Source organism: Nicotiana tabacum, chromosome 17 (genome assembly GCF_000715075.1).
Source record: "Nicotiana tabacum cultivar K326 chromosome 17, ASM71507v2, whole genome shotgun sequence".
NCBI lineage: Eukaryota > Viridiplantae > Streptophyta > Magnoliopsida > Solanales > Solanaceae > Nicotiana > Nicotiana tabacum.
Window position 1 is genome coordinate 88,957,711 of NC_134096.1, and position 21,993 is coordinate 88,979,703.

At 37.1% G+C, this 21,993-nt stretch overlaps 2 protein-coding genes across 2 annotated transcripts; both read right to left on the bottom strand.

The window, feature by feature from the left end:
- Nucleotides 1-241: 241 nt before the first annotated feature.
- On the bottom strand, nucleotides 242-3,158 carry LOC107807773 (pentatricopeptide repeat-containing protein At5g14080-like). The gene is made up of 2 exons (XM_016632211.2): nucleotides 1,400-3,158; nucleotides 242-822 (listed from the first exon to the last, which is right to left on the bottom strand). The coding sequence occupies exons 1-2, from the start codon at nucleotides 3,054-3,056 to the stop codon at nucleotides 524-526; spliced, it is 1,956 nt and encodes a 651-aa protein (XP_016487697.1). The 5' UTR covers nucleotides 3,057-3,158; the 3' UTR covers nucleotides 242-523.
- A 397-nt stretch (nucleotides 3,159-3,555) lies between these two features.
- On the bottom strand, nucleotides 3,556-7,076 carry LOC107807774 (ACT domain-containing protein ACR6). Its single transcript, XM_016632212.2, has 7 exons — nucleotides 6,789-7,076; nucleotides 6,402-6,447; nucleotides 6,170-6,284; nucleotides 6,014-6,081; nucleotides 4,717-5,325; nucleotides 4,408-4,512; nucleotides 3,556-4,318 (listed from the first exon to the last, which is right to left on the bottom strand). The coding sequence occupies exons 1-7, from the start codon at nucleotides 6,833-6,835 to the stop codon at nucleotides 3,977-3,979; spliced, it is 1,332 nt and encodes a 443-aa protein (XP_016487698.1). The 5' UTR covers nucleotides 6,836-7,076; the 3' UTR covers nucleotides 3,556-3,976.
- Nucleotides 7,077-21,993: the final 14,917 nt, after the last annotated feature.

Consider the following 21,993-nt stretch of genomic DNA (forward strand, 5'->3'; position numbering starts at 1 on the left):
GGTTTTTAATACGAGCGGCAATATAATTCGGGGGGTTTTGGGAGATACCAAATAGTTTAAGTAGGAAACCGACAAAAATGTAATAGTTTAAGGAGGTTTTAGGGTATTAACTCATGATTAAAAGTGGTAGAACATAAAATAACTCATTAAAGCGTTACCATAAATATTCTGAAAGATTTATAAATGGTCGAAACTCTTTAGTTAGTGGTTATAGAGGACTAGAATTGATGTTGAGCAAATCACAAATGGTCCCTCATACGTGATAGGAAAGCAGTTAGCTAACTTACGAGCAATTCAAAAATTATTATGTTCCGCAAAAGAGAGCAAAAATAAGAAAGGAAAGCCTTTTAAATTGACCTTGTTATTACCCAAAAAAAAGAAAAGATTCTCTATGTATTACACTATTACTTTGTTCTCGGTTCTGTATTCTCATGTGTATATTGATGTGTCCGCTGCCTCGTCCATTAATTATATGGTGAAGACCAATGTATAGAGCATTCTGAATGTACAAACATGTGGTATGTCATCTGTAAGCCATTTCTTTCCCCAAGTCATTAGTAGAATTGAGACGGTTTTCTTGCATCACTTGAAATAACTTGAAAATTGGATCTGGTTTTGAAGTAGATGAGATTGATGCCAATATTTCATTGCTCAATGCCTGATACGTCGAAGGAGATTTGCCTTGAATCCACTTCAAATGTTCAACAGCCAAACTTATTTCTCCAGCATCGGCTAAAAATTTAAGAAAAATCAGATGGGAGTCTAAAAATGCAACATCAGTGCTTTGGCCACGAAGTAACTCCATTGCAGGAAGCAAATAACCTGCAATTATAGGATAACACTTGAATTAGAACAGATTCATCTTGTTTTCTTGGTATATATGTGTATTAAAACTACTTTTCCAGTTAATATATAATCATAAGGGTTGCCATTATCACACGAGTTTAACTTCAATACACTAATAACTATGGTAACCGTCCATAAAAATGGGACCAGTTTAGTAACCTGAAAAAATAATAAGTTAGTGTGTACGCAGATCTTACCCCTACTGGTAAAGGTAAAGAACTTGTTTCCGATAGACCCTCGGTCCAAGAAAAGGTGAAAAAGAGAAAAGAAGAAAAGAAGAAAAGAAAGAAGAAAGAAAAAGAAAGAAGAAGAAGAAGAAGAAGAAAAGATAAGAAAAAAGTAGCACCAAACAGTAACAACAGGAAAATAATATAGTTGAAGCGAACGAAACAACAGGGTGTAAATAAAGCTTAAGAATATAAAAATACAAAAGTGCTACTAATACTAGTAGTAAGGAAAGGGGAAACTCTCGATTACCTACTAACCTTCTACCCTAATTCTCGACCTGACAGTGTCAATAACTTAAATCTTTATAAAAGATGCCGAGTCATACCTTCCTTGCAGAGGCTGAGGATGAATGTACACAAGATGGAACGTGCAACGGTTGGATCCTGCATAGCACATTTGTTGAAGACTTCAAGAGCCATTTTGAGATTTGCTTGACAAAGCCCTTTAAGGACTGAATTGTATGTAATAGCCTCAGGTACTACTCCTTTCTCTGTCATGTCATTGAAAAGCCTACAAGCATCTTCAATTTCACCTTCTTCTGAACACTTCTGAATAAGAATATTGTACGTCTCTAAATTACCAGGGCACCCATTTGTGAACATCTCATCCCACAACCGTTTAGCTGGTCGTAGTAGATCTTCTCGACAGCAAGCTTCTAGCAGGAGATTGTAAGATTGTATATCAGGAACTGCACCTTTCCTTCTCATGTCACGAAGAACCTCGTAAGCTTCTCTAACTTTACCAGCCTTGCACAAAAATGAAACCATAATATTATAGCTCTGTGTATCAGTAAAATAGTTTATAGCGGACAACTTTTGAAATACTTCTAGCAATTCATCAATCTTTCCATGCTTACAAAGGTTTGCACTTAAACTCGTCACAGTAACAAGATTAGGCTCCGTTTCTCTACCCAGCATGAAGTTAAAAAAGAAGATGGCGAGTCCAGGATCAATAGCTGATACCGATCCTATCAAAGCATTGAGCAGATCATCATCCATTGGAAAGTTCCCAGATGCAATTACTTTGCCCAACTCTTTAGCTTCGGAAATCAGCCTCTCTGAAAACAAATCAAAGATGAACACTTTATAATCGTTATTCCTCGGAGCCACTCCTAGTTTTCTCTTCTTCTTCAAAACCAACTCTTTGTCAACTACGTTTCGCATATTCCCCAACGCTTCAGCAACAACGCTATAAGCAATAAAATCAGATTTACATTCCCTTATCCTCAATTCATCAAAAGCAGAAACAGCTTCTGCTATCCTAGACCGCGAGCACAACCCATGGACGACTAAAACAGCAACAACGGATCCATTAATCCCAGAAAAGTCAATCTTCCTGACCTCATCTAACAAACTCAAACTCTTTTCCAACCCATTAAATCTACAGAACCTCCACAAAAACACACCAAAGCCAAGAGTATTCAATCGAACACCTCTGCGATTCATTTCATCGAACACCTGGAAAGCACATTTATAGTTCCCTTCCGATGACAGAGCAGCAAGAAGTGAATTACAAGTTTGGGATCCAATCTCTGATGCCAAAGAAGGAACCTCACTGAAAATGGAAAATGCTAAGTGGGATTTCTTACCAATGATCTGAGAAGCAATGACAGAACGATAAAGCGAAGGATGAAGGCGGATTTTCTGGGCTTTTACCTGCTTAAAGAGCTTATCAAGGGTATTGAATTGACGGGAAATGCAAAGAGACTTGAGAATGGAATGGTAAGTAGAGGAGTCGTGGGAGAATCCAGGTTGCTGAGAAGCCCAGTTGAAGAAACCAAGAGCAAGGGAATGGTGGTGGACAAGGAAAGGGTCGATGACTCGGGCGACGAGTGTCGGACTGAGAGATTTCCGACATCCGAGGCTGTACAACGTTTGCTCCAATGCTGAAGTCCATGTTTGGCTTGGGCTGCTTTGCTTTGATCCGTGGATGAGAGCCCGGCTTATTACACTTGCCAACTCCCCCACTGATCGTTTCATCATTTTATACGGTCTGTTTTCTGTGTGCCCAAACGCTTGACCCTTCTGTTTTAGGATCAGAGTATTTCAGTATTTATATTTGTTAGCTACTACTAGACTATATTATTAATTGTGTTTTTATTTTGAACTTTTCAATTAAATGAAGGAAAGCTTTTTCCTTTTTAAAGACCAAAGGCTGATATCGCAGAAACTGTAAAATAGCTAAATAATCATTACGTCATTAATACTACAATATAATCTTTTGCATGCTGCTACAAAGTAAAGCCAATAACAGACGCAGAAGAGTAATCTTGTTGCGGCTAAGTTCACGCTCGTGAGTACGACAGGGGAAGCCAATAAGCCATAACAGCTCCCAAGCGTTAGTTGAAAACATTGGTAAAAAATTATAAGGAGCACAATGATACTTGTAGAAAAGAATAAATAAAGTATTACTGCATTAGCACAGCAGACTATAGGACAAAAGAAACGTCAGGAAAAGGAATGACTGAGGAAACCAAATGGCTTTTAGCCAAGGCAAATTTTCATTTGATCTAAACCCATTGCCAAAATACCACACTAAGCTCTTACACGTATATTTTATTTTCTCCACAGTACAAGTATCTGTACAAGTTATCATTTTCTGCTTTATAGTTTGGTTCTCTTTCCTTCTCAGAGTGAATACTGTACAAAGTATATAGTATGTATATATGCACCTATACAATACCCATGTATATACAGAGACCCCTTGGCTATATCTGCTATCTGTATCAGTATTCTTGGTACTACATCACTATCTACATGGTCTGTTTAATGGTCACTATTTACATAAAACTAACATGTCTTCACCAATGGGTAGGATATCTATTTACACTTCCTATTTGTTATCCGACATCTCCATTCTGACATATCTACAAAGTTTTTTCCATTCTTCTACGGGCAGCCACTTAAGTGTAGTATTTCATCAGCTTCAGATTTTGGAGGGTGCTAACTTTGAAGAGATTCCCCAAGAGGTAGCTGATTGTTCCTTCTTCAGGTAGCTTTGTTGAATGACAAGGATTCCACTTAACATGCAGCATATTTTGTCCAACTTGCTCACAAATTGAGTCGACTGTCTTTTGGTCAACTGGATTCCCGGTCACATCTGTGACATAAAAGATATCCTTTGCCTTCCCACCTTCTGTTGAGATTTCAGCTCTTTTAACGCACAAACTATTCTCCCTGAATATCCTAGTGATATCTGATAGTAGTCCTAACCGATCTTCTGCACACAATTCTAGCTCCAGACCCTGCAGAAAGCTAGCACATATTAGTGGGCTCGTGCTAGAGAAAGCTTTACAAACTTAAAATCTTCTTGTCTCAGAATCAGTTGCTTTACCACAGAGGCTCTTCTCTCAATAGCTGCTTCAAGGCACTGTATCACACGTTCTCGCTCAGCCTCCGAGCTTATTGGAAGCCCGTCAACATGTCGAATGTAGAATTCCTGCAGCAGGCCAAATTAAGGTTGACATTGGACACAAATTTTCAGAGCAACAGAGATATAAGAATTGACTTAAAGCTAAAATGCCATCCCATTAACACATATAAAACCAAAACTAATCTGCTACTTCAACTGTAACTATGCTTTTTTTGAATCAGTACCGCTAGAAAGACCATCAATTACTGTCCAGATAGAAACTAACATTACCTGATAAGCTTCCTTCTTCCCTGTGTGAACAACTCCATGAAAGACCACATACTGCATGTCAGTTAAAGTGCAGACTATATCAAACAACAGCTTAGGTCGATCCCTTGACCTCATAGTGATCACAGTGTAATCCTTTTCGCTACAATCATAAACATTTATACAAGGGCCGGACTTCAAATCCTCAACTTTGCCTTGCTCTGTTCTTCTAACCTTTACATAGTCCCTATCAGCAAACATTATCTGGTGTAATCTTCTCTCCCGGTGCGTAAATCCCGGAGGTGATAGTGTCATCTTTGCAGTCTTCAAATCATTGTTACACTTGAGAACGTTGTGAAGTAGCTTCTTGATTGTAGCAAGACGTTTTGGGTCTTCAATTGCACAACCTGTAATGTTATCGACTACATGAACCACAGCTGCAGCCCTAGCATTATGTGTCCAGATTGCAGCATTCACCACATTACAGCTAAGGTCAGCAAGAACTGCGCACACTTCAGACAATAAACCAGGTCTATCAGTCCCACTTAGTTCGATGGACGTGTGCTCTTCAGAAGGCATCAAGCCGACAGTTCCCCTCAAAGAGGGTAGCAGAACTTCATCATTTTCAAGAGTCTGTGTAAAAGAAAATTGGAAGAATTTAGGGTGCACGCGCAACTTCAAGTAAAGTGAGGAAACAAAAGAAATCAACATAATCATTTGCATTTACGATTCTTGTTGTTTACAGCCTATTTATTTTTAATATTTTTTGGGCCAAAAGACAAACTTTAAGGGCACGTTTGCTTACAGGTATAAACAAAAACAATCATGGTATAAAAATTCATATAAATTTATACAACATTTGGTTGAATTATAAAATCATGCATTACATTTTTTTTTTTAGTTAATACAGTTATGCAGAGTCTAACACCGGTAGCCAAACGTTGTATGACTAATAGGGGTACAAGTTTTATGGGATCTATGTATTATTTTATATGGAATAGAAGGTGGAATAAGTAATACATGTATTAGCAATGCGTGGTAAGAACATAGAAAACAGAAATACCCTTATAATTGATATATCCAGAAATAACAAACCCCATATAATTTATTCACCGTATAATAGTTCATGCGTAATTTATTCTCCGTCTACGGTCTAACAATCCTGTGTTATTTATTCTCCACATAACAATCCATGCATTTCATTATATAACTAAGCCATCAAACAAATGACCTAAAGGATCAAGCTAGCTTTGCTGATAAACCATAGTACAATACTGCGATGAAGCTTGTCCAAGGAATAAGAGGCCCTTAATATGAATACCTTTTGAATATAGTTGATAATTTCTTCATCTCTAACTTTATTTCCATCTCGATCAGTCACATTAAAAACTGAAGAAATAATATATAGAGAATAGTTAGTGGAAAGTCAATTTCCGAATGGAATTCCTTGATCTTCAAGTAAATAAGCAGAGCTTACCATCCATAAACCATCCCCCATCAGAGGAAATGTATGCTTTAGTGATAACAAGGTTCAAATCTGTCAGAACCTGTACAACTTGAAGAAGAATCCCATGCTTGTTGACACTGTCAACCTGCCCAAATTTGAGCATAACATAAATATTTTAAGCACCAAAGTGAAATCTTTTACTAGCTGATTGGATGCCTAGACTGACAGAGAGAAACAGAAAAGATGGTTTTTTAGGGCATGCCTGTATAATGGTTGCATCCTCGCAAGAGTCGTTGTCAATTACCACTCTGTAACAAGAAAAACAAAGGTTAAGGAGAAAAAAAAAAGGGATTTTCCGTCATAAACCCTAATTAAATAAACCACTCGATCAGTTCTCGAGTGGAAAAGCAATTCTTGGACAGGGGAGGGGAAGGAAAAACTTGACAAGAAGAAGACCAAGGAAAATAATCAAAACAAGTCACTCCTAACAACAGAAGAAAAGCTCAGATAGTAATCAAATTTTACTTTCGGCTATCCCGAAAGAAAAATAGCGGCTGTGCTGGGCTGGTAAGTGAATAGATGATCTGGGTCGGACACTGAGTCAAAGGAAAAAAATGGAGACCCTAGGTCGAAACAGAGAAGGAAGTACCTGGGAGGATTCATCCTCCGAATAAGCTTGGCATACTCGTCATCCATGTCTATGAAGATGGTCTCAGAAGAAGAATTTGGTTAATAAGCAAAAGGAGAAGAATAGTGAGGCTGAAGAAGATAAGAACAGAATGAAGAAAGGGTTAAAAATAGAATAAGTCTCCAATGTCCCTGGAACCTAGGCAAAGGCTGATGATATTTAGAGTAAAGTGACGCTTTAAGGAGTGGAAAAGGCACCAATTTGGAATGGGGATTATGAAACAGCACGCCGCACCACTATTTGACACTTGACATTACATTACATATTGCAGAATTTAGCGCCTCCTTTTCTTTTTTCCAAGGCGGGTGACCACCGCCCACCATTTGGGACGCTTTTCTTTTAAGGAAAAGGTTTAAATTTAGTTGGACTGTTTATTTTATTATTAATTTTTTTATCTAATATTATTCTGTTGTTAGAAATAAAATTAGTTTTATACTTAGTTCTTAATTGAACTCCAATCTGACGGTAACTTTTTTAAGAAGTATTTTGAACATGTAAGCTAGTACTTTATTAATGGCAAAGAATATAATAAGATAATTTGGTAACAATGAGGATATGAACCAAAAGCATAATGGGTAACAAAATTGAACAGTTTCAAATAGTATGTGAATAAAATTGAATTTTTTTCTTTTTGAAAAAATTTGACACGTAGCATGGTTGACCACAAAGCCACTTTGTATTTTAGACTTCTAGGTATTGAGCAATCTCATCGTATGATATGCGATTTATGCCATTAATCATGATTATTATTTTTTAATTTCTTCCCAATTTGACTAATATTACTTTTATCCCTTAACTGTTTAAATCAAAGTGATAATTGCATTTTAGCCCTTATAATGCTAAAAGGTGAAAATGAAATAAAAATAGAAATAAATACTCCAATAAGGTAAAAAATATATATAATACTTTCTATATTGATAATAATTACTAACAATTCAGACTTAAACTTCTTATCTGATTGTAAATAACATAATTTTTTTTCTTAAAATTTTGTGTTTATTCACAATATATTCACATTAAATAAATCAAAGAGAGTAATAAATACTATACGGTCAACTTAGTTCGGGGAATGGGGTGTCTTTGGCGGCATTTCCCGCGTGACCCACTTGTTTTCAGGCCATGTTCTTCAAATGCTTAGCTCTCTCCCTCACCCTCCAAGTCTAACAGAGTTCGGCGGAAATGGATTTTTTTCGCCAAGTCAATGACTGAGGTTAGGCCTAAATCTTCTTTATAATCTAGCCATGCAATTTTCAACTTTCCTTCCTAATATAGACCCGTTTCTTATTCCTGATACGTATATTTTTACGACGTGTTCTCCAAATTATTCTTTTCCAAATTCTATATCAATTTCTACCCATTTTTACTGATCTGCGGAGGATTGGATGGAGAATGAATACATGTGATCACGCCCAACTCTAGTCCTAAAAAGGATAAGCGGTCGCTGCAAATATAATCCGGTCTAAAAATCCGGAGTCGAATCCCACAGAGAACTAAGGCTTCGCTATAATTGTTAAGTATCACTAAGAAGACAAGTTCGAACAAGTTATAAATATAAAGATTCTTATGTTAAACTAATTAACTAACAAATTAAAGTAGTGAATTAACAACTAGAGATACTAGGGGTTGGAGAAAATATTAAGGAGGTCTAGAGTTATGATTTCCCCAATTGTCGGAATCATTTCCGCTACGTCTTCTATAATTTTGCCTAAGTATTCTCTACCGATCGTGAGTACTTCGGGTGTCGTAATTCTCTCTCGAGCAACCATACCACAATTTACTAGACATATTCTTTCGAACTACGCTAGCTGACACTAACTCATCGCTCACTACGATCGCACCAAGGTTTCGTTATCTCTAATCCCGCATTTAAACCCTCCGTATTGATCTCTCACATACGTTATGAGTGATGTTGTTCAACGACTACCTAAATATGTACTCTCTCTCGAGAAATATACACACTAAATAGGCACAGTCAATTGATGATCATTCAATCAACAACAATAAACACGTAGTTGAACAACTAGAGAAATTCAACTACTCAATTATATAAAAACGTAATAAGAATTCATCCTACAAAAGGTTGGATCAAACCTAGATAACAAATTAGCTATTCATAATAGTATGCAAAAGTACAATACTAGAATTCATAACCAATAATAGAAATAGGAAGAAGGAAGTGAAAAACTCATAGAAGAATTCTTCGCCTTACTCCTAGCGTGTTCTTACCTCCTTAAGTCGAATCATTTCTTCAAAAACGTCTTCTTTAGGTCGAATTTGCTCTAAAAACGTCTTCCCCAAGTCTTAGACATGTTTAGGGAGTATTTATAGGTTAGGTTTGAAGTTCTTGAGTCCAAATCCGGCGGGCCGCATAGTGATCACATACACAAATAGATGTTTGCCCGTATTAGACACCGATTATGCAACCGATATGTGGTCCGCATATCGATTATGCGATTGCAGACCTTGTTACAGGAGAAACTCTAGCGAATATTTTGGAAATTTAGGGAGTTAGTCAAATTTGGGGCTTCTGGTGTGTGGTATGGAAACTGAGTCGTAAAATATGCGAATAAGAGATTTTTACCCTCATTTGAGGACGAATGGTCCTAAGTGGGGGAGAATGTAAGGCCCCATAAAATTTTTGCAAAAGAAAATAATATTTCGTGGTACCGAATTGGTTTTACGTGTTGAGTACCGCGGCTCGGACTTTTTGGGTTGAACAATGCACCGGAAAGTAAAGGAAAATTTTTGGCATAAAAACGCATTTCTGCGGTCCATTATGCGACCGCATAATCACTCTGCGGGCCGCATAATGGTCGCAGAAGTGAGGCAGGAGGGGGTCAGTCTGGAAGCAATTATGCGGTTGACTATGCGAACACATAACTGTTCTGCGGTGCATTATGCGACCGCAGAACAGTTATGCGGGCCGCATAGTGATCGCAGACACAAACAGATGTTTACCCATGTTGGACACCGATTATGCGACCGATATGCGGTCCGCATATCGATTATGCGATCGCATATGCGATCACAGACCTTGTTACAAGGGAAACTCTAGCGAAATTTTTGAAAATTTAGGGAATTAGTCAAATTTGGGACTTCTGGTGTGTGGTATGGAAACTGAGTTGCAAAAGATGCGAATATGAGATTTTTACCTTCATTCGAGGACGAATGATCCTAAGTGGGGGAGAATGTAAGGCCTCGTAAAATTTTTGCAAAATAAAATAATGTTTCGTGGTGCCGAATTGGTTTTACGTGTTGAGTATCGCGGCTCGGACTTTTTGGGTTGAACAATGCACCGAAAAGTAAAGAAACAATTTTGGCAGAAAAATGCGTTTCTGTGGTCCATTATGCGACCGCAGAATCACTCTGCGGGCCACATAATGGCCGCAGAAGTGAGGCAGGAGAGGGTTAGTCTGGAAGCAATTATGCGGTCGACTATGCGACCGCATAGTGACCGCAGACACAAATAGATGTTTGCCCGTGTTGGACACCGATTATGCGATCGATATGCGATCCGCATATCGATTATACGATTGCATAAGCGATCGCAGACCTTATTACAAGGGAAACCCTGGCGAAAATTTAGGAAATTTAGGAAGTTAGTCAAATTTGAGGCTTATGGTGTGTGGTATGGAAATTGAGTTGCAAAAGATGCGAATAAGAGATTTTTACCCTCATTCGAGAACGAATGATCCTAAGTGGGGGAGAATGTATGGCCCCGTAAAAATTTTATAAAATAAAATAATGTTTTGTAGTGCCGAATTGGTTTTACGTGTTGAGTACCGCGGCTCGGACATTTTGGGTTGAACAATGTACCCAAAAGTAAAGGAAAATTTTTGGCAGAAAAATGCGTTTCTGCGGTCTGTTATGCGACCGCAGAATCACTCTGCGGGTCGCATAATGGCCACAGAAGTGAGGCAGGAGAGGGTGAGTCTGGAAGCAATTATACGGTTGACTATGCGAACGCATAATTGTTCTGCGGTGTATTATGCGACTGTAGAACAGTTATGCGGGCCGCATAGTGACCACAGACACAAATAGATGTTTGCCTGTGTTGGACACCGATTATGCGACCGATATGTGGTCCGCATATCGATTATGCGATCGCAGATCTTGTTACAGGAGAAACTCTGGCGAAATTTTTGAAAATTTAGGGAGTTAGTCAAATTTGGGGCTTCTGGTGTGTGGTATGAAAACTGAGTTGGAAAATATGCGAATAAGATATTTTTACCCTCATTCGAGGACGAATGATCCTAAGTGGGAGAGAATGTAAGGCCCCGTAAAATTTTTACAAAAGAAAATAATGTTTCGTGGTGCCGAATTGGTTTTACGTGTTGAGTACTGCGGCTCGGACTTTTTGGGTTGAACAATGCACCGGAAAGTAAAGGAAAATTTTTGGCAGAAAAACGTATTTCTGCGGTCCATTATGCAACCTCATAATCACTCTGCGGGACGCATAATGGTCGCAGAAGTGAGGCAGGAAAGGGTCAGTCTGGAAACAATTATGCGGTCGACTATGCGATCGTATAGTGACCGCAGACACAAACAGATGTTTGCCCGTGTTGGATTTCGATTATGCAACCGATATGCGGTCCACATATCGATTATGCGATCGCAGACCTTGTTTCGAAGCTCATTTTTGGGTTTTTAAAACCCGACCCTACTTCGTTAAATACACTCTCTGGGCTATTTTTGAGCTATAATATGATATTTTAGAGTGAGAAGGTGTTCTTCAATACTTGTTTTTCAATTCTTGCCCAAGTTTTGGAAGATTAAGAAGGGAAACTCACCAGGTCTTCATCCTACAGGTAAGATTCTACACCCTAACCCTCAATTTTGAATTTTGTCTAGAAATAGATAATTAGCAAGATAATTTTTGTGCAAGAGAGTTGTTTATTTTACATGCATGTGATATCAAGGGGTGTAAGAAGATTGTTGAACTAAGCATGGTAAAGATTAGGTTGTGGGATGATGGAATCCTCCATAAAAAGAAACTTGAAAGCTAATGCACACCTAGTGTTTGATAAAATGATCAAATGAGCTAGAACTATGATCATCTTCCTAATTTTGGTTCAATTTGTTATATTTCTAAAATAGATTGAAGTTTATAAGAATTCTGGAATATTTAGAGTGTAAGGAAGCTCAAGTGAGGTATATTGGCTAAACCCTTCTTTAAGAATTGGAATTCTCATTATCCTTGTAAGTTCCAAGATATTGATTTCAAATCGAGTATTCCGATAAGTTTTGTGTTAAAGATATATGTTCAATTAGTGTTTCAAATGCTCTCATCATATTGCATTATAAATTGAGGATGTGTTCCAAACTATGGATTGTGTATCCATATGTTATAATTTCAAGTCGTGATTTATGTGAAAGTTATAATGCTAAGTTGTGTAGAGATTGTGATTGTGATACACCTCCACCCGCATATATTGGGGTGAGGCGGCATGACCGCTTTGTGTAGGGATTATGGTATTGTGGGACTGCACCTCCACCCGCATACATTGGGGTGAGACGGTACGACCGCTTTGTGTATAGTTTTGGTATTGTTGTGGCACCACCACCCATATATATATATATTGGGGTGAGGCGGCATAGCTGCTTTGTATTGGTATTGGTATTGTTGATGCATTTCCACCCGCATACATTGTTGATGCATTTCCCCCCGCATACATTGGGGTGAGGCGGCATAGCCGCTTTGAGTAGGTTCTTGGTACTGTGGTTATACATCCATCCACATACATTGGGGTGAGGCGGCGGGGCCGCTTGAATAGAGTTGTGGCATTGTACTTACACCTCTACCTGCATACATTGGGTGAGGCGGCGGGGCCGCTTTGTGTGAAGATGGTTACAGAAGATCTCATCTTAAATCCTATAGATGTTATTGATAGCTCTTAATAAGCTTGCTCTGGTTTAAAAGGTTATCTATATTATTCTATTGCCGCCCTAATTCATCATATTCATATTGTATTTCTAAATTCTTAAATTGGTGTTTGATTTTCATACTAGTACTATTCGACGGTACTAACGTCCCTTTTACATGGGGCGTTGCATCTTTAAATGGATGCAGGTGGTTCCACAGCAGGAGATATTGATCAGTGATAGCAGTACACCTTCTTCCTAACTGACTTGGTGAGCCCTACTTCATCCCGGGGTCATGAATCTTTTGTACTTTGTGTATTATGTTTGAGGTATAGCCGGGGCCTTGTTGCCGGCATTATCATTGCACTCTTCTTTATCTATAGAGGCTCCGTAGACATAGTGTGGGTTGTATATTGGTGCTGGGGAAGTCAAACTCGTTGTGTTGTGTTTGAATTACTATTTCCATTTCAGATTATGAAAAATATGTGTGAAATTGAGACTTTAAAATGAAGTAACTATTGGTATTGTAGACATGAACACCTTTTTGTCTAATTAATGAAAATATGTATTATCTCCATTCGTGGATGAGTTTGGGTAGAATGAAATCTAACATGCTTGCTCGGTCGGGTTCACTCGGTTGAGCGACGGTCGCGCAACTCGGTTTTGGGGCGTAACATACCCTGCAAAAAATAATACAAAGATTGGCTCATAACTTATACATGTATTATTTAAATGACAACCAAACATAGTATTAGTTATTGTGAATTGTGTACAAAATAACTAAAGGCTACCAAACATTATATAAGTTATATTGCTCCCAATACATGAATAACTTTTCTCCTAACCAGCTAATAAACGACCTATAAAAGTATAGCATTTTGACCTAACATCAACATGAATCACCCATTTTAAACTCCCAAAAAGCGACAAAAGAACATCGGTAGTGACTCGGCCTAAATATGTGATAGTTATTGATGGTCGGCACTGATTCACTACTATTAGAAAGACATATATAGTTGAGTAACAAAATTCGACTCTATCATATCTCAATATCGACATTTGATGTCTACTTTTGAAGTCACAGGTTATTAGGAAAAAACTAGAACATAGATAAAGTAGTCACTATTCACTAATCAACCATACGTTGATTGAGAACGTCCACGTTGATGTTTTCTGTATCGCTCTTCTTCGCTCCTATCAGATAATATTGGATAACGTATTCGTCAAACTTGCTAAATTTTTAATCCTAACCCAGATAATTTTGAGTTCACGCCTTTCTGTCCCCAACGACAAAAGCCAACTTTTCATTTCTTGTTTCACAGAAATAAAATTTTCGTATAACTTTTATTCCAAAAAGATTTGTACATTATGCATGCACCAGGATTAATTGTTGGTCCGTGGTATGCATCAACAATAAATAATCCCCAAAATTTCTTCTAGTATTGTTTAACTAGTATCTAAAAGTTTTGTTAAATGATCGATCATAATAGAATTGTTCGATGATAGGAGAAAAGAACCAATTCCCTTTAAACAACAATCGGTATCTAGTTTAGACTGTCAATAGCGACACAAACAACAATAGCCATCATAATCATTTGCAGGTTAAATTTCACGAATGGTCATATAATTATGACTTTTTCTCACACAAAAATCATAAAACTTTCACTAACTCACACAAAAATCATAGTGGTCAAAAACAAATTTTCCGATAGTATTTTCTTATTTTACGTTTTTTATTTTTTATTTTCAATCTAATAAATAATTATCCAATTAAAATAGGAGAAATATGAGTATATTTTTAGCCGTTCCCAAAAATAATAGCCGATAAAATATTTATATATATTGGCTAGAAAATACAATTAGTTTCAGCCAGCTGGTTAATTTTATATATATATATATATAGCTAGTAAATGCAATTAGTTTCGGCCGGCCTACTAATTTTATATTTTCCTCTTAAAATAGGAATGGCCTAACCCAGCCAGACCCAATACTCATATACGTAATAATAAATCCTTCAAAACATGATACATCTATCTTTTAAGGTCGGGTTGGCTCATCCCTATAAGAAAATAAAAAATCACAAAATAAGAAAATACTACTGAAAAATTATATTTTCCAATCACTATGATTTTTGTGTGAGCTAGTAAAAGTTTTATGATTTTTGTATGAGAACACATAGTTATATGATTTTGGTGAAAAAAAAATCATAATTATATGATTTTTGTGTGAGAAAACAAAGTTATATGACTTTAGTGGAAAAAAATCATAGTTATATGACCATCTGTGATATTTACCATCATTCGCTGCTAAGGCATTTAAAGAGCAAGTTATGTTTGGGAGTACTGGAATCAAATCTTATAGAATTATATCAAGTAGGCAAGTATATTTTTGATAATTGAAGTTTGGATGTGTCGTGATTCTTTTGAAGATATGGAAAGGAACATGGTTATAATAAGCCGTCCACGTAGCCCCATAAATATCTTTAAAAGGTGCAGTTGCCATCTCTATCAATTTACCCAAGAACATGGTTTAGAGATCAATAAAATGAATTGAGAACCACGAGGTCTTAAGTTCAAATTCCATCGAAGGCATAAACACTAAGTGATTTTCTCCGTATGTCCAAGCCCCATGCGCACAAGCTATACTTGTGCTCCCGGGAAGTAGCAGCGTACCTCGTAGAATTAGTCAATCGGTGCTCCTGGGATAGGCAAACTTCACGCAAGCTGACATGAACACCACTATTATTAAGAAAAAAAATCAAATGCCCAACAAAGAAGAGATAAAGGGGTGGCAATGGCACAACGTATACCAAATGGTTTGGATTATTCAACTTATTGCATAATCCTAAAGCATATATGAAGCAAGTAAGGATGAGGATACAACAGGGACCACAACTGAGCATTTACATATACGCACACAGAGAAAGACATTCGCATAATAATGTTCAATTTAATTATGCCCTTCCCAACTTGCTACTATGGGATTGGGCATCTTGTATTTTCTGTACGAGCTACCACGTTTGTGCTTCTTCTCCTTTTCTTTTAGCTTTTGCCTTATGGTCTGTAGACTTAGCAAGTAACAGAAGAGAATAGAATGAAATGCTCTACCTGTATATTCCTCATAACGAGCAAACACTGTGATAGTGGGTGGCCACACTAACATCTGAAAAACTCTTACCCCTATCCAAAAGATAGAAACAAAAGAAAAAGGGAATGACTCATGTTGAAATTCATATATCAAGAATCCATATATTAGGTTCAAGTAGAAGATGATTGAATATAAGAAAGCAAAACTTTCCCCATAACTTGTTTAATTTATAGAACAATTCATTCAATGACAGCTGCCAAAGTTATAGGAAAGCAACCTCTTCCTTTGATGCTTTTACAGATTTGAATATCTTGCAAATACAATTAACCTGATCTTTGAATCATTCGTGCCAACTAATTCCGCTGTTCATGATTCTTTCTTGCATATGCAACATTACATTTTGGTTCTTTTTTTCTTTCTCGGACTGAAAAATGTACAGACTACAGAGTCATCTGTATATCTACCTATATACAGCCAGCCCCTGGGCTATATTTGCAAAATACGAATTTCAATACTTTGATGAAGTTTTTATATCTTCAAATCAGAATAGTAAAATTCAAAAGGAGTAGAAAACCACACAAGTTTTAATCTCCACAAACAAAATACGGAATATAAAAAAATAATTTCCTTAAGAATGTTATAATTCTGTACTGCTGTAATAAACAATTAAACTTTCTGAAAAAACAAAACAGAAAGTTAGTAATACTTGTTTAACGAAATAGATTCTGAAAAACAAAAAATAGTATAGGAATAAATCGAGCCCACTAAATACACAGTGTGTCCTTAAGGAAATTATTCCCCTCAAGTACCCGAGGTGCTGGAATATATCCTCCCACGATAGAACGATTTAACTCACCGGAGTGTCGGTACCAAAACGCCGGTGAACAACGAGTCACTCGAAGGCTGTAAAATACACTGGAATTTATTGTGCAGAAGAAGAAGAAGAAGCTCAGAAAATTTCGTAATGAAAGATTCTGAGATTCAAACTCTATTTATAGAGTTGCTCGCATTATTTCTGAAAAGGTTTGCAACCTTTCAGAAATGGCTGTTGGAAAATGGTTGTTTGAAATATTGCGGGAAAAATGTATTTAAAATAATTCGGGAAAGAAAACTGGCCTGACCGAACCGGGTCGCGGGTCATGGGTTATTCCGGATTGAATTTTTCGTTAATTATTTAATTAATTAATTAAATAATTGAAAGAAATTTTATCTAAAAAGATTAATCAATCAATCGATCTTTGACCGAATCCAAATACGAAGCCGAAGCCGAGCCGAGCGACGACGACGACGGCGCGAGGCTTGCCTTTTTCTTAACTCTTTAAGAGCTAGAAGAAGAGCAATTATATATATATATACCCATCAAAAGCCTTTTCTTCCTCCGATATGGGACAATGTCCCTTTGCAGAAATTCAAATATTTTATTTTTCCTCCATTTCTCATTCACCCTCTTTAAGCTACACAAGCTTAAAATCTCAACAATCTCCCACATGAATGGGGAATGGCTATAAAATAAAGGAATGCACGGACGCGTGTGAGTTTTACATGCAAGAATTAATTGCATCTGGATAAGTAGGTTTCCCTTTGAACTTTCCGTAGTGAACTTATATCGGATATACTCGGTCAATCGGTAGATTTGATATCTTTGAACCGTCGAGTTTTGTTGTATACCTAAACAACATAAGTACACAATCAATCCTTAACCATCTATGGTTCTCACGGTTGTGTTCGTTTTAGCCATGAACACCGCCTGGTTTCATGAGTGCTTAGAGAATGGGCCTTTACTTTCATTCCCCTTAAAGCGGCTTACACTTCACACTCACATAGGTGATTTCTAAAAGTGTAATCCTGTAGACACACTATCTGGTCATATCCTGCCAGACTTAGCAAATCATTAAAAAATCTTTAAGCTTTGTTGACTCATCAAAAAGCCTTAATGCTTTACCTCGATTTCTGAACATTGTCTTCATCACGAGAATGGGTTGAGTTATTTGACAATGTTGAACCGTCATTCATAACTTTGTTTGATCTCTTTGAACCTAGCTCGTGGGATCTCCAGTCTGCTAGGTAGAGTTACCGTCATGATGACTTGTCCTAGACCTTAACCCCATTCCCTTTGATGATCTTTCAACTGCCTCTCTAGATAGGCCTTTTGTAAGTGGATCCGACACGTTATCTCTTGACTTTATGTAGTCAATTGTGATAACACCACTAGAGAGTAGTTGTCTAACGGTATTGTGTCTCCGTCGTATATGACGAGATTTTTCGTTATACATAACGCTCCCTGCCCTGCCTATTGCCGCTTGACTATCACAATGTATACAAATAGGTGCCAAAGGTTTGGGCCAAAATGGAATATCTTTCAAGAAATTCCGGAGCCATTCAGCTTCTTCACCGGCCTTATCTAAAGCTATGAATTCAGATTCCATTGTAGAACGGGCGATGCACGTTTGTTTGGATGATTTTCAAGACACTGCTCCACCCCTAATTGTGAAAACATATCCACTCGTGGATTTAACTTCAGATGATCCAGTGATCCAATTTGCATCACTATATCCCTCGATCACGGAGGGATATTTGTTATAATGCAAAGCGTAATTTTGGGTATGTTTGAGATACCCCAAAACTCGTTTCATTGCCATCCAATGTATGTGATTGGGATTACTTGTAAACCGACTCAGTTTACTAATAGCACATGCTATATCTGGTCGTGTACAATTCATGATATACATCAAACTTCCCAATACTCTTGCATAATCCAGTTGTGAGTCACTTTCACCTTCATTCTTTTGAAGTGCATAACTCACGTCAATTGGAGTCTTGGCAATTTTGAAATCCAAATACTTGAACTTGTCAAGTACCTTTTCAATGTAGTAAGACTGTGATAATGCTAGACCTTGTGGAGTCTTGTGAATTCTGATTCCTAAGATCACATCAGCAACTCCTAAGTCTTTCATATCGAATTTGCTAGCCAACATGCGCTTAGTAGCATTTATATCTGCCATGTTTTTGCTCATTATCAACATGTCATCAACATATAAACAAACAATGACTTCATGACCTGGAGTGTTTTTAATGTAAACACATTTGTCGCATTCGTTGATTTTAAACCCACTTGCCAACATTGTTTGGTCAAATTTGGCATGCCATTGTTTGGGTGCTTGTTTAAGTCCATAAAGCGATTTAACAAGTTTGCACACTTTCTTTTCATTATCAATTACCACAAAAATCTCAGGTTGTTCCATGTAAATCTCTTCCTCTAATTCTCCATTTAAGAAAGCTGTTTTAATATCCATTTGATGGATTTCAAGACCATACACGGCCGCTAGTGCCACTAACACCCTAATAGATGTTATCCTCGTTACTGGCGAGTAAGTGTCAAAGTAATCAAGGCCTTCCTTTTGTCTATAACCTTTGACAACAAGTCTTGCCTTATATTTGTCAATAGTGCCATCAGCTTTCACTTTCCGTTTAAAGATCCATTTCGAACCTAAAGGCTTATTTCCCGGAGGAAGATCTACCAATTCCCATGTATGGTTATCCAAAATTGATTGAATCTCACTATTGACTGCATCTTTCCAAAACGCTAAATCAGAAGATGACATAGCTGCTTTAAAAGAGGCTCATTTTCAAGCAAGAATGTCACAAAATCTGGTCCAAAGGAAGTAGATGTTCTTTGACGTTTGCTACGCCTTGGATCTTCTATACTTGGAGTATTTTCCTTTGGTTCTTCCCGAGGTCGTTTAGCTCTTTCACTTAACGACTCACATTCAGTTTTATACGGATAGATGCTTTCAAAGAATTCAGCATTATCTGATTCCATTACCGTATTAACGTAAATTTCGGGATTATCGGATTTATGAACCAAAAACCGACATGCTTTACTGTCTGTAGCATATCCAATGAAAATGCAATTAACAGTTTTTGGTCCGATTTTAACCCTTTTAGGTAAAGGAACTTGTACCTTTGCTAGACACCCCTACACTTTGAAATATTTCAAATTGGGTTTTCTTCCTTTCCATTTTTCATATGGAATAAATTGCGTTTTGCTGTGGGGTACTCTGTTGAGTATTCGGTTAGCTGTAAGGATAGCTTCGCCTCACAAACTCTGCGGTAATCCGGAACTTATTAATAAAGAATTCATCATTTTCTTTAATGTCCGATTTTTCCTTTTCGCAATTCCATTGGATTGAGGTGTGTAAGGTGCAGTAGTTTGATGGATAATTCCATATTCCGAACATATTTCTGCAAATGGAAATTCATATTCTCTACCCCTATCACTTCTAATCATTTTGATCTTTTTATTTAATTAATTCTCCACTTCATTCTTGTATTGCTTAAATGCTTCAATTGCTTCATCCTTACTATTAAGCAAATAAACATAACAATATCGAGTGCAGTCGTCAATCAAAGTAATAAAATACTTTTTCCCACCTCGAGATGGTATCGACTTCATATCACAAATGTCAGTATGAATTAAGTCTAAAGGATTTGAATTCCTTTCAATAGACTTATAAGGATGTTTTACAAACTTAGACTCAACACATATTTGACATTTTGATTTATTACACTCGAATTTAGACAACACTTCTAAATTAATTAACTTCCCCAAGGTTTTGTAATTGACATGTCCTAAACGAATATGCCATAAATCATTTGACTCTAATAAATAAGAAGAAGCTGCAATTTTATTCATACTGTCAACAACCATTACATTTAGTTTGAAGAGGCCCTCTGTGAGGTAGCCCTTTCCAGCATACATTTCATTCTTACTTACAACAACTTTATCAGAAACAAATACACATTTGAATCCGTTCTTAACAAGAAAAGAAGTAGAAACTAAATTCTTCCTAATAGTAGGAACATGAAGAACGTTGTTGAGCGTTAACACCTTGCCGGAAGTCATCTTCAGGAATATCTTCCCATAACCTTCAATCTTGGCTGTTGCAGTATTTTTCATGGAAAGCTCTTCTTCGGGACCAGCAGTAGAGTAGGTCGCAAATGCTTCCTTGACAGCACAAACATGTCGAGTGGCTCCAGAGTCAATCCACCACTCCTTAGGATTTCCAATCTAGAAACTTGGCAACCACGAACTTTTTCAAGCATGCATCTTCAGTCTTGTACTTCTTCTTAAGTGCGTCCCATAATTCTTTCGAAGTATTCATCGCACTGTACACATTGTACAAGTCATCCTCTAAAGCGCTTAAGATATAGCCTTTGCAAAGAAAATCTGCCAGCTTTCACGCGTCAACAATCATGAATTTCTCGCTGTCCGGCATGTCCGCAACAGGCACTGGAGGTTCTTCACTAGTGAATTTCTGCATACCAAGTGTGGTAAGCCAGAAGAAGACCCTTTGCTGCCATCCTTTGAAGTTGGCTCTGGAAAATTTCTCCGATTTCTCTGTCGGTGGAATAGCATTCCGGCTTGACGAGGCTATCGTCGTTGCCGCAATAGTCGTAGAAGAATTTCCGTTATCAATTACTATTTCTCACTGTAAACAACAGAAGAGTTCAATTAATGGCAAAATCAGAACAGTAAATAATATTGTTATTAACAAAAACAGTATGTATAATAAATAAAATCGAAGTTTTTATATACTGTTTCACAGAAAAATGATGAAGTTTTTATGTTCTTCAAATCGTTTTACGAATTTCAATACTTTGATGAAGTTTTTATATCTTCAAATCAGAATAGTAAAATTCAAAAGGAGTAGAAAACCACACAAGTTTTAATCTCCACAAACAAAATACGGAATATAAAAAAATAATTTCCTTAAGAATGTTATAATTCTGTACTGCTGTAATAAACAATTAAACTTTCTGAAAAAACAAAACAGAAAGTTAGTAATACTTGTTTAACGAAATAGATTCTGAAAAACAAAAAATAGTATAGGAATAAATCGAGCCCACTAAATACACAGTGTGTCCTTAAGGAAATTATTCCCCTCAAGTACCCGAGGTGCTGGAATATATCCTCCAAGGATAGAACGATTTAACTCACCGGAGTGTTGGTACCAAAACGCCGGTGAACAGCGAGCCACTCGAAGGCTGTAAAACACACTGGAATTTATTGTGCAGAAGAAGAAAAAGAAGAAGAAGAAGAAGAAGAAGAAGAAGAAGAAGAAGAAAAAGAAGAAGAAGAAGTTTAGAAAATTTTGTAACGAAAGATTTTGGGATTCAAACTCTATTTATAGAGTTGCTGGCATTGTTTCTGAAAAGG